We start from the raw sequence: 14585 nt of genomic DNA, 5'->3' as shown, positions 1-14585 counted from the left end.
TGCACTTAAACAAATAGGAAAATACAGGGTCATGCATCAAATCATTACTACCTGAGGGAGAGAACAGTGATTAAGAAAGATCCATCACCACTTGCATACGTCACCATCATCCAGACCCGCAGTGGCTGGGCAGCCCCGGTTACAGCGAGGATTTGGAGAGCCTGTCCCGGCAAGTGGGAAATCCTACGCGGTGCGTCCACCCGTAGGTGAGGCTTCCAAAGTCGCTGTGAGCGGGTCCAGCCTTATATAGCCCAAAATCAGCAAGCCAGAACAGCTGGCACCTCTGTTTTGAGCGGAACATCTGGTTTCACTCTCACATTAGATTCCCCCGGAGCCTGGCCAGGGCTCAAGGGAGAAGCTAAGGGAGTTTCCCTGCTTATCTAATTTATTTATGTTCTTTTTAGAACAAGGCCACACGTCTGGTCCCAAGGCCGGACAGCAGGCTTCATGGCCTTGTTAACTTACCTCTATGCCAAGAAGAAGAAAGATACATTCAGGATAGACATGTTTCCATTACATTCATCATCAGTCAGGAGTCTATGATATCTAAGCTACATCTTTCATTAATGACCATACACATATCGTTAATGACTACATACTAAGTTAGCAGCTTTGGCTCGGGGCCTGTTGTTCAGGCTTCAACACTTCAACACTTTAGCGCTTTTTACATCAGGATAGGCGGTTTGTTATAACCTAGTACAATACCTACTAGCACAACGGTTATCAGGTACAAAATATACAGGATTCCTCTATAGGTCAACTCTGGCTTGGGCCTATTGTCCAAGCCTTAGCACTTCAGCCCGGTGGTTAACGCTTTAAGGGCAGTTCAGCACGTTGGGAAAAGGGATGGAAGACCACTCTTGTGGACGCTGTCTGGACTGGGCTAGGCTGGGGTTGGAGAGCCTGGGAGGGTCTCCGCGGTCCCAGCTTTCCCGCAGTGCTGACTGTGGTGGCTGCTGCCTGTTCTTTCCTGCAGTGCTGACTGCACCCACCTGGTGGGGCTGTCCTTGGGAAGGGCACCAGAGCCGAAAAAGCCCCTGGTGGAGGGGCGGGGAGAAGCTCTTCTCCAGAGATTTGCCAGAAACTCTCCAGAGCATCCCTTTTCTAGCCCGTGAGATGCTCTGTGTGACAGGGAACGTGCCCATTAGTCCACAGTCCTGGGAAACCTGGTCTAGGTGACCCTCCTTGAGCAGGCGGGTTGGACCAGAGGACCTCCACAGGTCCCTCCCAGCCTCAGCGGTTCTATGGGATGCTGTGCTTTGGTTTGACTCCTCAAGCACCTCAACTCAGCCCCGATGCCTGCTGGAAAGGATTCTGGCGCAAGGGATGATCCCAAACTCCTCCACAAGGATGCATCACAAAACAACGTCTACCTCGTCCAGAATATCGTACGGCACACACATTCAGAAGAGAGAAAATGTCCTTTTATTGCGGACATTAACTGCAGGAGCCCAGGAGTCACACGGGTTCAACCAGTAACAGCAAAATCAGCACCTACAACAACAGAGCCAGAAAGCACTGGTAAAGCCACAAAGGCAGCAACAGGCATGGCTTGGTTCCCCTTTCTTTGGGAAACAGGAATTGTTGATATCCCAGAAGAGAGCTACTGCTGGCATTGGCTCTGGGGTGGCTCCGGCCCCTTATCCCCATGGGTAATGCCCTTAGAGAGCTGTGCAGGTGCAGAGGTGCACAGTGCCCCTGTGCCACACAGCAGGGCTCCCCTGGGCAGCTGCCACGGCGTTCTTTCCAAACCCTGCATAGCACCATCCCCTCGCCGTCCCTTGCCAGTGAGTTGGACTGACTTAGAGCAGTGTGGGGAGTTGGCAAAGATGGGCAGCAGAGCCTGGTACACACCTGGGGCTTCCTGATCTTTTGCACCTCCCTGCTTTTCTTGCAGTGCCCATCTTCTCCTCTCTTCTCTTCTTCGCCTGGTGGGGTTCCGTCTCTTCTGCCCAGGCCTCTTCTCTCTTTCTTTTCCTTTGGCTGGCGTTCTCCTGGCGGGAGCCTGCAAACCTTTCCATCCCACAGCATGATTAGACAGGTAAAGCCAGGATCAATCGGAATCAGTTCTTGATTTAACCAAAGCTGACTCATTTTACCTTCTTTGCTCTGAGAGGCTCTTTGGTTCCTCTGCGCATCCCAGGGCCTCTACCGTGGTCGCGGGGGTGGCTGGAGACAGAGCAACGGGTGCCTAAAACAGAAAGGTCGTCATTAGCAGGTGGCAAGGGATGCCCTGAAGTAGTAAGCAACTGCTTGGCACGTTGCTGCCTTAGCTCTACAGAGGAGATCCCTTTGGCCGGTTTGCATTTAGCCCTTTCTCCCAAGGATCTCACTCTGGAACACAGGGTTCACGTGGGGGTGTGACAGTTCATTTGTGGGGCCATTCAGCAGAGAGCCTGCGATCCCCTGCCGGGCAAGAGAAGGCTGGCCCACTTCCTTCTGCCAGAATCTCTTCTGCCCTCCCAAGACAGAGCTCTGTGGATGCCCATTTGGTGCACTACAACCTTGTGCGGTGGGAGGCTTTGCTTTTGAAATCTATCTTTCTGTGGCATTTTGTAGGTATTTCCTTTGATTAAGCACATGCCTAAGGCATTGGAGAAAAGACCTTGCCAGTTTTCCTTACAGCGTGCTATTCCGGGGGGGGGGGGGGGGGCGGTGGTGTGAAATAAAATGCAAAGCCACAAGAGATCGAATGCCAGGAAGAGGCACAGCAGCTGCTTGGACCCAGCAGCATCTCCCCTCCTCCTACCTAAGCCACATTGTTGCAGCGCTCGTGGAGCTGCCATACCTCCGCCCATTCTGCTCCCAGCACCGCGTCTGCCCCTGCTGCTCTCTGGAGGCTGAGCAGAGAGGCTGGTGCATCCAGGAAGGCTTTTGCCTGGAGCTGTGCGACTGCTTCACCTGCCGGGCCATGCTCCCTTCCCAAAGGCAGCTCTGGAAAGCAAAAGCACGTGCAGCCAAGTGACTTGTTGGAAGTGGACAACAGCTAAAGCAAAACCCACAGGAAGCCCTACCCCCGCTGTCTGCTCAGGCTGTGACAGCCCTCAGTCCCTCCTCCTACCTGTGCATCTGCCCATGGGCTCTGGTGACATCTGGACAGCCATCTCCTCCCCCAGGATGTCACTGCCGTTCTCAATGAGAAATTCCACCAGCAGCTTCACCTGCACACATCAAAGCCTTGGTTTCAGCGCAGGTGTCTGAAAATGTGCCAAGCAGCCTTTCCTGCTCCTGACCCTTGCTTCTGCACAGGCTGTGGCTGTGGCTGTGGGGCTGCTCTTCCAGGCAGCCACTCCACCGGCATTTGCTCAGGAGAGGAGGAAGCTCTGAGGGTCCAGGCAGGCTGCAGGCAGCCGGTCAATACAGCGTACCTTCTCGGTCACCTCCAGCATGGCCTCGAGCGGGAGCAGGTCCTCGTCGGGTGGGCCCAGCAGGTTTGGCCCCAGGCAGATGGCCAGGTTGCTGGAGGTCATTCTGCTGGTGGGCACGTGGTGGCCAATGTTCTGCAGCAGTGAGATCAGGCGCTGGAGGAGGAGGAGATGGGCTGCAGGCAACTTCTCGGCCACCCTGAGGGAGCAGGAACACAACGTTAAGGAAGCAGATGCTGCCCACAGCTGTCCCCGAAGCTTGCACAAGGCAGGTGGGAGCCAGTGTCTGTGTTGTGCCACTTTCCAGGTGCTCTCAGGCAGCGATCAGGGCTCGTGTGCTTCAGGAAGAAAACACACTGCTGCTTCCCAGCTCCTGGTTTCACCCAAGCCCACGCAAGGGAAGGCTCCCTGCCCACGTCCTTTCCCCCAAAATGCAACCCCAGCCCAGCAAATGCGAACTGCCAGCAAATGCAACCTTCTAAGCAGCCCGTCCCTTTTCAGGCAAGTCCCAGGACTCTGCCACTCCCTACTCAACAGGCAGGCTGCTGGCCACACTCACACTTTCAGCGCTTCCACCCTGGCCTCCTTGCTTGGCCTCTCCATGGCTTGCATCCAGTCCTGGTAGAGGCCGACAACGAGCAGCTTGCCCGGGATGCTGCGGAGAAAGTCCTGCAAGGCCAAGGGCTTCAGGTGAGCCTTTGAAGGTTCCAGGCCAGCCAGGAGCTCTTCCAGCTGCAGGGCAGAAGCGCTCACCTTCAGGAGGGCAGCCAGCAGGATGACAGGCTGGTTTGCCAGGTCCACATCTGCGCCGCGGTCGAGGTCCTCCTTCAGCTTCTGGAGCGCCGTCCCCCTGTCGGATCTCCGGAATATCCCCTCCGTCGACGGTCCTCGCTGGTGCAGGATGTCCAGGAGCTCCTGCGGGAGACGCAGGAGGACAGCTGCTTGGCTGAAGAAACAAGTGACGGCAGAGGCCAGAGCTCTGTCCCAGGCTGGGCTCCCCCCCCCACCCGCAAAGGGTCTGGCGCCAGAAGCGGTGGCCGTGGGTGAAAAGCCCCGTGCCCCAGCCACCCCCGCAGCCGCTGGGGACAGTGGCTCTGGAGCAGCCACAGGGAGGGCTGGGGCCCCCCTGTCCAGGCTGGCCTACCTGGATGGGCCGGGGCAGCGTGCCGGCCTCCCCGCAGAGGGCTGCCAGGGGCTGCCCAAAGAGCGCCCTGCTGCAGCCGGAGCCCGCCTGCCCTGGCGCCGGGGCAGCGGACGGGCTCCGCCGCAGCGCAAACGGCCAGGGCAGCCCCCTCCTCCTCCTGCTGGTGCTGCCGCCGCTCCCTCCCGCTGCAAAGGGAAAGAGAGCAAGAGCCCGTCAGTGGGAACCGCCAGGCCAGCGCTCCCGGAGCCTGCCCTGCCCTGCCCTGCCCTGCCTGCAGCGCGGTGCTGAGCGGTGCGGCGGGACTGGACGGGCAGGGAGCCGGCAGCTGGAACCAGGGCTCTGGCTCAGCGGCTCCGGCTCGCAGTCTCCTGAGAACCGGCGGGACAGCGGGACAGCCCCGCCCAGCCCTCGCCCTGCCCTCCCCCAGGCCGCGAGCCGCAGCAGAGGGAGGCTCCCTGTCCCGCAGAATCACGTCCAGCGGCCGCTGCCCAGCGGGTGTCCCTGCTCGTCCGGGTGACATCCGTCCTCCCTTGGGGTGCCCAACCTGCGGGGTGACACTCAGGGAACAAGGGAGCACGGCTCCTCCCGGCTCTGGCCGAGGAGCAGGGACCCATGTGCCCGGCTCTGGGGACAGAGCTCAGGCAGGCAGCACCTCGAGTGCTCAGCACTGTCGAAGGGTCCCGAGCGCTCAGCTCTCTCCTGCTGCAGCGTGATGGGCACCGATTTTCTCTGGCCAAAGGGCAGCAGCAACAGCATCCTCAGTTGTGCAGACGTGCCGGTCCAGGAGAAAAGAAGGCCCTCCCTGCCCTTCGTCCCCAAACTCACCTGGTGAGTGGCAAAGTCCCCCTCCATTGGTAGATGGGGCTGTTGGAGGCCCTTGCTTGGGATCAGCCTGCAAGAACCAGGCTGCGCTTAGAGAGCATCCCCGCGGCGGAAAGGGCCACCGGCGAGCGGCCACCCGGCACCAGCAGCCTGAGGGCGGCAGAGCGGGGACCCTCTGCCCTCCCGGACTCTCTGCCTCACGCGGCAGGTTTCCTCCCAGCACCACCAGCGGGGACATGCGGCGTTCCTGGTGGCTCCCCAAGCCTCTTTGCGCCCGGGGTGGCACCGCGGGACCCTCCCTCCCCCCTGCACAGGCTCACCCCACTCGCTGCACATCCCTGGCACCCCGGCACAGCCAGAGGCGGGTGAAAGGCAGCCGTTCTCACCTCTGCCTGGTCCTCCATCAGCCTCTCCAGGCTCCTGGCGCTGAATGTCTTCCACTGGGCAGGAGAGAAAGAGTGGAAGGAGGTGAGCAGCGATGCCTCTGCTGCTCGGCTGGAGGGCCAGCGCTCGGGGACAGTGGCCAGACTAGAGAGACACTCACGGCATGGCGTCGGCTCAGCTCCTTCTGCAGGAGTTTGATCGATGGGACATCGGTCACGCGGGCTCCCGTGGCTCCTTCGGGTGTCCTGTGCACCAGCAAGGGACAGAGAGAGAGCTGGCTGAGCCCCAAGCCACCTCTTCTCCCTTCTCAGGCAGCTCTGCCTGAGAGCTGCCCGCAGCCGCGGCGGCAGCTCTCCCCACCTGGGGAGCTGTGTTGCCCCATCCGGCCGCGCCTGAAGCACCCCCCTAGCTTACCCCAGCAGCTTGCCCAGCCACAGCTGCTTCAGTGCCCGGGAGCTGCAGAAAGAGAGGAGAACCAGCGTCAGGCCCCGCTGCCCCCCAGCCCCTGGGTCGCGGCACAGCCTTGCCCCTTGGGAAGGGCAGAGGGGCAGCACGAGGCCCCGTGGGGCAGGACAGGGGTGCTGCCCAAGCCCTGGCTCCCTGTGTCCTGCCAGAGCAGCTGCCCCTGCCCTTCCCTTCTGGGGACCAAAAGGTGACCAGGGGATGCAGGATGTGGAAACGCACCCCCATCCCTCCCTGCCGGCGTGCTGCCCGCTCCCTGCCCAGGCTCTGCACGGAGGGCAGAGGCCATTCACAGGGTGGTGTGGGCACGGTTGGGACCCTCTCCTGCCCGGCCGTGGGACGTGGCACCACGACTCACCCGAAAGTGGCAACACAGGTGCCGCTGGGCCAGATGAAGATGATGGAGGTCCTGTCCTCGTCGCTGTCTTCCTCCTCCTCCTCCTCTTTGACGTCCCCCGCTGCCTCCTTCCCGCTGCTCAGCACCCACAGCTGGTCCAGGGCCAGGCGGAGCTGTGGGTGCAGGGTGGTGCCACGTCTGCGGAGAAGAGAGACAAGCAGTGAGCTGGAGGTGGCTGCCTTGGGGTGCCCTCTGGCAGAGCCCTGCCCCCCACCTGCCCCTCTGTGGTGGTTAAAGTGAGCAGTGTTAAAGATGACACAGTAAGCATGGGCAAGCCCCCAGCACATCGCAACGAGTTGTGTCTCCCGGGGTTTGTCAGATTGGCAACACACCTTTTCCAAACACTCCACCAGTTTATCAGGACTCTGCACTTGTTTGGGAGTGAAATCCCAAAGCATTGGGGGTGACCACTGACTCAGGCACTTGCCCATCTTTTCCCACACACCTTGCCATTTATAGCTATCTGCCCTCGGGGCAGGTTTCTGGGTGGCGCCATTATTGGAGAAGTACCGCATGGCCCAAAACAAGATCTGGCAGACATTCAGAAAGCGCTGTGCCGCAAACACACTGGCCTGGGTGCTCCAAGGATAGCTAAAACTCTCAAAAACCGAGAGCATCTCTTCCCCTGGCTCACCCACAGAGGCGGTGAGACCCCTAACGAAAGCCCAGGCAGCAAACAGGTACCGGTTCACCCCCACAAGCAGTGATGCAAGCACATTATAAGCAGTCACTAGCCAGTATAGCAAAATAAAACCCTTGACACATTTTCCACCGATAACAAACACCAGCACTGGGAACACACAGGGGATATAAGGATTAATCCAGCCCCACCACGCAAGCAAGTTGGCCAGCACTGCAAATGTTCCTTATCAAACAAATACAAATAAACCCAGAAAAATGGCTCCTAACAGATGGCTCTAACACACCTTCTCCTTTTGTCCTTATCTCAACCCTCTCGTGCCACACGTTGGGCGCCAAAAAGGCTGTGGTGGTTTAGGCCCCGCCGGGACCCGAGACCACGCTGCTGCTGCCCCTCCCCCACCCACCCACCGACCGGAACGGGGCAGGGAGTGAAATACAGACCCCGGGGCTGAGATAAGGAGAGGTTTGATACAACAGTGCAACAGCAACAAACCGAACAACAAGAACGATAACAATAGCAATAACAGTAATAACAATAAACAGAACAAGGGATATACAGATACAGCGGTGAGGGAAGCGACCCCACCCCACGCGTTTACCAACCTTCCCGCGCTTGGGCGCCCGGACCTGACGTCAGCATGGTATTGAATAACCCGGCTAGAGCTCCCTCCCCACTGCTGGGGAAACTTAACCCTATCCTGGCTAAACCAGGACACCTTGGGATGGACATTGGTGCATCCAGCACCAAGGCCCCAGGGCCTGGGGCTGGTGCCAGAGTGTCCCTGGCCTGGTGGCAGGGCCAGGGATGGGGGAAAGGCAGTGGGGCTCTGAGGGTCTTACCGCAACTTGGCGATGACCAGTTCCTCCTGGAGGAGGAGAAGGCGCCTCTCGCTCCTCCTGCGGCCCCGGGTCAGCCGCACGTCTGTGCTCAGCACCGCCTCGGCGTCGGTGAGAGCCTCCCTGCGGAGCAGAGAGCGGCGGGCATGAGAAAGGCCGCGGCTGCGGGGCCCGGCCGTGCCCACCCATCCCCGAGCCGCAGGGGGGATCCTACCTGGAGTGCCAGCAGCAGTTGGCCTGGCCCATCCTGCCCGGGACAGGAGGACCCTCGCTCTGCACCGCTCTGGGATGCGGCCCAGCCGGTCACAGCGAGGACGGGAAGCGGGGTGCCGGTGCCGGGAAGCGCTGTTCGGCCAGAGCCTGCCTCCTGCCAGCGCTGCTCCGTGCCAGCACAGCCCCCTGCTGCCGGCTCTGGTGGCTGCTGGCTCCAAAATGGCCGCCTCTGGGAGCCCAACTGAAAGTGGGCGGGGCCTCGTGCTGGGGGTTCTCTCCAGCATGGCCCTGGCTGTCTTGCGCTGGGGAGCCCAGAGCAGGACAGAGCAGAGGGGAAGCACCCCCTCCCTCCGCCTGCTGCCAGTGGTTTGCCTGCTGCAGCCCGGGATGCACTTAGCCCCCGTTGCCCCAGGGGTACTTTGCTGGCTCCAAGTTGCTCAACTTTGGGTCCACCATGACCCCAGGGCTCTGCACAGCTGCTTTCCAGCTGGGTCTCCCCCAGCACATACGGCTCCAAAGGCTTCTTCCTGCCCAGGTCCAGCACTTTGCTCTTCCCTCTTCCCCTTCTTCAACGACAGCAGGCACCTGGCAGCCCCTTTCTCCAGCCTGTCAAGGGCCCTCTGGTTGGCAACACAACTCCCGGCTGCAGGAGCCTCTCCTCCCGGTCGTGTGCCTTCTGCAAGCTGTCTGAGGGTGTGCTCTGCCCCGTCATCCGCATCACTGAATGTGGACAGCGCGTGCATCGTGCGGCGCACGGCTTTCTCACAGAATGATCAGAAATTGAGGGGGAAGATCCACTTGTGTGTGTGTGTGTGTGTGTGTGTGTATTATAAATACGGTGCTTCTCCCTGTCATCCCTTCAAGCCATTAAAAGGTGTACAGGCTCTCTTGTTTTTCATTGGAATGTCACACCCCTTGGTAGTACTGACCTTACGTGCAACGTTGTATCAGGCTGTACTCTTGCCTAGACTGTTAGATAGTAGGTAGCCTAGAGTAGTAGAGAGCAGATGATCTGCATTAATGGTGCTAACACCAGTGATGGGAGGCTGCATCTAGCTGTTCAGCCGAAGGGTAAAAATCAGAGGTGGCTGTTGAACTCAGTGGGCAATTGACTGAATTCAGCACGTTCAAAAAAGAGAAGGTACAGGAGAAAGGCATATTCTGTCTTGACTGTTACAATGCAGGTTTTAGGAGGTATGAAGATAAACCCTGCATGCCCCTCCGCCCACCCCCTTCCAAGAGAAAGGACTAGAGAAAAAAGATGCAACTTCTAGAGCAATGGGGCTTTTAATAGCCAAGTAAATTTCCCCGTATCATGCCCATTCAATGAGCTACTTTGTCTGACACTCCGCCTTACTCGGTACCAGCATAAGACTCTTCCTGGAAGAATTAGACAAACCAAAAAATTGCTGTACAGCCAGTTGCCTCTGTTACGCTATGGAAGATGCAGAATTCCTCCCTGACCCACAGCTTTCCACCTACAACCAAAACCGTAGTGAAGTTTTCCTCCATTTCAAATGGGCGCTGATGGCTCTTCCCCAGGGAAAGCCTTTCCTCTGTCACTCTGGGGGCACAGCTGCTCATAGGCAAGGCAAGCCCCGAGCCTCACGCACCATCCGAGGCCACCACCGTCCTCCTGTAGCCGTGAGCAAGATCTCAAACTCCTTTTCCGCTGCAGGAGAAGAGTTGTTAATAGAAGCGGATGCACGTGGCACGGTCTGTTCCAGAACAGTCACAGCTGTTCAAAGCTTTCCGTGCCCTGGGTTGGTGGTTGTCAGGACCAGCTCCTGCGTCAGCTTGCACCGAGGCTGGCGACAGCTGTATTTCATGCAGGTAACTCAGGTTTAACCCTTTGTCCCCTGAGCATCCGCACAGCTCCAGCAGCACAGAAAGTCACAGTGGGCCGCGCTGGAGCAAGCTGCTCCGCTGGACTTGTGGCAAGTGTTGCGTCTGCATCCCTGCCCTTCTGTTCTCCCTGTAGGGTCCTGGTCAATACAACAAGCTGCTCTCCCTGGAAATGACCATCGTGGCGAAAGACAGACTCCACTGTGAGCCATGACCTTCACCCACCGAGCAGCCAGCACAGCCAGGGACACGTCTGTGCGAAAGGCCCTCCCCGTGGCAAAAAGGGGATCCATAGTCAGCTTTGGATGGCGTGTGTCTGGTGGAACTGTTGATACTGCGCGATGCCTTGATTAAAATAGGAGCGATGAAGAGAGTTCAAAACCTGCCCTTTTCAGGAAAAATGCAGGAAATCAGAGTCTTTGCAGGAAAAATGCAGGAAATGGGCATCTTTTGGCTATTTTACACTCCAACCAGAAAGATTGTGGGCCCGTGTTTTGCTGATTAGGGATACCAATTAAACTCAGACACCAGAGTGAAGAGAGCAGGCGTATTTTACTGGAAATAGCTAAATAACGTAACAGAATAGTACAGAAAACATACAGTACGAAAAGACACAATAGCGCACTTAAACAAATAGGAAAATACAGGGTCATGCATCAAATCATTACTACCTGAGGGAGAGAACAGTGATTAAGAAAGATCCATCACCACTTGCATACGTCACCATCATCCAGACCCGCAGTGGCTGGGCAGCCCCGGTTACAGCGAGGATTTGGAGAGCCTGTCCCGGCAAGTGGGAAATCCTACGCGGTGCGTCCACCCGTAGGTGAGGCTTCCAAAGTCGCTGTGAGCGGGTCCAGCCTTATATAGCCCAAAATCAGCAAGCCAGAACAGCTGGCACCTCTGTTTTGAGCGGAACATCTGGTTTCACTCTCACATTAGATTCCCCCGGAGCCTGGCCAGGGCTCAAGGGAGAAGCTAAGGGAGTTTCCCTGCTTATCTAATTTATTTATGTTCTTTTTAGAACAAGGCCACACGTCTGGTCCCAAGGCCGGACAGCAGGCTTCATGGCCTTGTTAACTTACCTCTATGCCAAGAAGAAGAAAGATACATTCAGGATAGACATGTTTCCATTACATTCATCATCAGTCAGGAGTCTATGATATCTAAGCTACATCTTTCATTAATGACCATACACATATCGTTAATGACTACATACTAAGTTAGCAGCTTTGGCTCGGGGCCTGTTGTTCAGGCTTCAACACTTCAACACTTTAGCGCTTTTTACATCAGGATAGGCGGTTTGTTATAACCTAGTACAATACCTACTAGCACAACGGTTATCAGGTACAAAATATACAGGATTCCTCTATAGGTCAACTCTGGCTTGGGCCTATTGTCCAAGCCTTAGCACTTCAGCCCGGTGGTTAACGCTTTAAGGGCAGTTCAGCACGTTGGGAAAAGGGATGGAAGACCACTCTTGTGGACGCTGTCTGGACTGGGCTAGGCTGGGGTTGGAGAGCCTGGGAGGGTCTCCGCGGTCCCAGCTTTCCCGCAGTGCTGACTGTGGTGGCTGCTGCCTGTTCTTTCCTGCAGTGCTGACTGCACCCACCTGGTGGGGCTGTCCTTGGGAAGGGCACCAGAGCCGAAAAAGCCCCTGGTGGAGGGGCGGGGAGAAGCTCTTCTCCAGAGATTTGCCAGAAACTCTCCAGAGCATCCCTTTTCTAGCCCGTGAGATGCTCTGTGTGACAGGGAACGTGCCCATTAGTCCACAGTCCTGGGAAACCTGGTCTAGGTGACCCTCCTTGAGCAGGCGGGTTGGACCAGAGGACCTCCACAGGTCCCTCCCAGCCTCAGCGGTTCTATGGGATGCTGTGCTTTGGTTTGACTCCTCAAGCACCTCAACTCAGCCCCGATGCCTGCTGGAAAGGATTCTGGCGCAAGGGATGATCCCAAACTCCTCCACAAGGATGCATCACAAAACAACGTCTACCTCGTCCAGAATATCGTACGGCACACACATTCAGAAGAGAGAAAATGTCCTTTTATTGCGGACATTAACTGCAGGAGCCCAGGAGTCACACGGGTTCAACCAGTAACAGCAAAATCAGCACCTACAACAACAGAGCCAGAAAGCACTGGTAAAGCCACAAAGGCAGCAACAGGCATGGCTTGGTTCCCCTTTCTTTGGGAAACAGGAATTGTTGATATCCCAGAAGAGAGCTACTGCTGGCATTGGCTCTGGGGTGGCTCCGGCCCCTTATCCCCATGGGTAATGCCCTTAGAGAGCTGTGCAGGTGCAGAGGTGCACAGTGCCCCTGTGCCACACAGCAGGGCTCCCCTGGGCAGCTGCCACGGCGTTCTTTCCAAACCCTGCATAGCACCATCCCCTCGCCGTCCCTTGCCAGTGAGTTGGACTGACTTAGAGCAGTGTGGGGAGTTGGCAAAGATGGGCAGCAGAGCCTGGTACACACCTGGGGCTTCCTGATCTTTTGCACCTCCCTGCTTTTCTTGCAGTGCCCATCTTCTCCTCTCTTCTCTTCTTCGCCTGGTGGGGTTCCGTCTCTTCTGCCCAGGCCTCTTCTCTCTTTCTTTTCCTTTGGCTGGCGTTCTCCTGGCGGGAGCCTGCAAACCTTTCCATCCCACAGCATGATTAGACAGGTAAAGCCAGGATCAATCGGAATCAGTTCTTGATTTAACCAAAGCTGACTCATTTTACCTTCTTTGCTCTGAGAGGCTCTTTGGTTCCTCTGCGCATCCCAGGGCCTCTACCGTGGTCGCGGGGGTGGCTGGAGACAGAGCAACGGGTGCCTAAAACAGAAAGGTCGTCATTAGCAGGTGGCAAGGGATGCCCTGAAGTAGTAAGCAACTGCTTGGCACGTTGCTGCCTTAGCTCTACAGAGGAGATCCCTTTGGCCGGTTTGCATTTAGCCCTTTCTCCCAAGGATCTCACTCTGGAACACAGGGTTCACGTGGGGGTGTGACAGTTCATTTGTGGGGCCATTCAGCAGAGAGCCTGCGATCCCCTGCCGGGCAAGAGAAGGCTGGCCCACTTCCTTCTGCCAGAATCTCTTCTGCCCTCCCAAGACAGAGCTCTGTGGATGCCCATTTGGTGCACTACAACCTTGTGCGGTGGGAGGCTTTGCTTTTGAAATCTATCTTTCTGTGGCATTTTGTAGGTATTTCCTTTGATTAAGCACATGCCTAAGGCATTGGAGAAAAGACCTTGCCAGTTTTCCTTACAGCGTGCTATTCCGGGGGGGGGGGGGGGGGGGGGGGGGGGCGGTGGTGTGAAATAAAATGCAAAGCCACAAGAGATCGAATGCCAGGAAGAGGCACAGCAGCTGCTTGGACCCAGCAGCATCTCCCCTCCTCCTACCTAAGCCACATTGTTGCAGCGCTCGTGGAGCTGCCATACCTCCGCCCATTCTGCTCCCAGCACCGCGTCTGCCCCTGCTGCTCTCTGGAGGCTGAGCAGAGAGGCTGGTGCATCCAGGAAGGCTTTTGCCTGGAGCTGTGCGACTGCTTCACCTGCCGGGCCATGCTCCCTTCCCAAAGGCAGCTCTGGAAAGCAAAAGCACGTGCAGCCAAGTGACTTGTTGGAAGTGGACAACAGCTAAAGCAAAACCCACAGGAAGCCCTACCCCCGCTGTCTGCTCAGGCTGTGACAGCCCTCAGTCCCTCCTCCTACCTGTGCATCTGCCCATGGGCTCTGGTGACATCTGGACAGCCATCTCCTCCCCCAGGATGTCACTGCCGTTCTCAATGAGAAATTCCACCAGCAGCTTCACCTGCACACATCAAAGCCTTGGTTTCAGCGCAGGTGTCTGAAAATGTGCCAAGCAGCCTTTCCTGCTCCTGACCCTTGCTTCTGCACAGGCTGTGGCTGTGGCTGTGGGGCTGCTCTTCCAGGCAGCCACTCCACCGGCATTTGCTCAGGAGAGGAGGAAGCTCTGAGGGTCCAGGCAGGCTGCAGGCAGCCGGTCAATACAGCGTACCTTCTCGGTCACCTCCAGCATGGCCTCGAGCGGGAGCAGGTCCTCGTCGGGTGGGCCCAGCAGGTTTGGCCCCAGGCAGATGGCCAGGTTGCTGGAGGTCATTCTGCTGGTGGGCACGTGGTGGCCAATGTTCTGCAGCAGTGAGATCAGGCGCTGGAGGAGGAGGAGATGGGCTGCAGGCAACTTCTCGGCCACCCTGAGGGAGCAGGAACACAACGTTAAGGAAGCAGATGCTGCCCACAGCTGTCCCCGAAGCTTGCACAAGGCAGGTGGGAGCCAGTGTCTGTGTTGTGCCACTTTCCAGGTGCTCTCAGGCAGCGATCAGGGCTCGTGTGCTTCAGGAAGAAAACACACTGCTGCTTCCCAGCTCCTGGTTTCACCCAAGCCCACGCAAGGGAAGGCTCCCTGCCCACGTCCTTTCCCCCAAAATGCAACCCCAGCCCAGCAAATGCGAACTGCCAGCAAATGCAACCTTC

At 57.5% G+C, this 14585-nt stretch overlaps 2 protein-coding genes across 2 annotated transcripts in view; both read right to left on the bottom strand.

The window, feature by feature from the left end:
• Positions 1–1402: 1402 nt before the first annotated feature.
• On the bottom strand, positions 1403–8658 carry LOC141921580 (uncharacterized). The gene is made up of 14 exons (XM_074820501.1): positions 8057–8658; positions 6536–6712; positions 6130–6171; positions 5876–5960; positions 5335–5401; positions 4510–4601; positions 4119–4280; positions 3925–4034; positions 3369–3564; positions 3062–3161; positions 2789–2934; positions 2100–2191; positions 1855–2013; positions 1403–1494 (listed from the first exon to the last, which is right to left on the bottom strand). Exons 1-14 carry the CDS (start codon positions 8548–8550, stop codon positions 1488–1490), a joined length of 1929 nt encoding a protein of 642 aa, XP_074676602.1. The 5' UTR covers positions 8551–8658; the 3' UTR covers positions 1403–1487.
• A 1986-nt stretch (positions 8659–10644) lies between these two features.
• The window catches only part of LOC141921578 (uncharacterized), a 70436-nt gene continuing 66495 nt past the window's right edge, over positions 10645–14585 (bottom strand). The window contains exons 12-17 of the mRNA XM_074820500.1: positions 14110–14305; positions 13803–13902; positions 13530–13675; positions 12831–12922; positions 12586–12744; positions 10645–12225 (exon numbers count right to left, since the gene is read on the bottom strand). Of these exons, the coding sequence (XP_074676601.1) occupies positions 12219–12225; positions 12586–12744; positions 12831–12922; positions 13530–13675; positions 13803–13902; positions 14110–14305 (700 nt within the window). The 3' untranslated portion in view covers positions 10645–12218. The remainder of the gene's footprint in view (positions 12226–12585; positions 12745–12830; positions 12923–13529; positions 13676–13802; positions 13903–14109; positions 14306–14585) is intronic.

Source organism: Strix aluco, chromosome 3 (assembly GCF_031877795.1).
Source record: "Strix aluco isolate bStrAlu1 chromosome 3, bStrAlu1.hap1, whole genome shotgun sequence".
NCBI lineage: Eukaryota > Metazoa > Chordata > Aves > Strigiformes > Strigidae > Strix > Strix aluco.
Note: the sequence above shows the minus strand (reverse complement) of the source record. Positions and strands in the feature narration are given on the sequence as shown.

Excerpts from the sequence above, each read along its gene's own strand:
- LOC141921580 (XM_074820501.1), bottom strand. The coding sequence starts at position 8,550 with ATGCTGGAGAGAACCCCCAGCACGAGGCCCCGCCCACTTTCAGTTGGG. Across the intron at positions 6,172-6,535 it reads ACCTGTGTTGCCACTTTCGG|CTCCCGGGCACTGAAGCAGC; the intron begins GTGAGTCGTGGT and ends CTCTTTCTGCAG. Across the intron at positions 2,935-3,061 it reads GCCCATGGGCAGATGCACAG|AGCTGCCTTTGGGAAGGGAG; the intron begins GTAGGAGGAGGG and ends TTTGCTTTCCAG.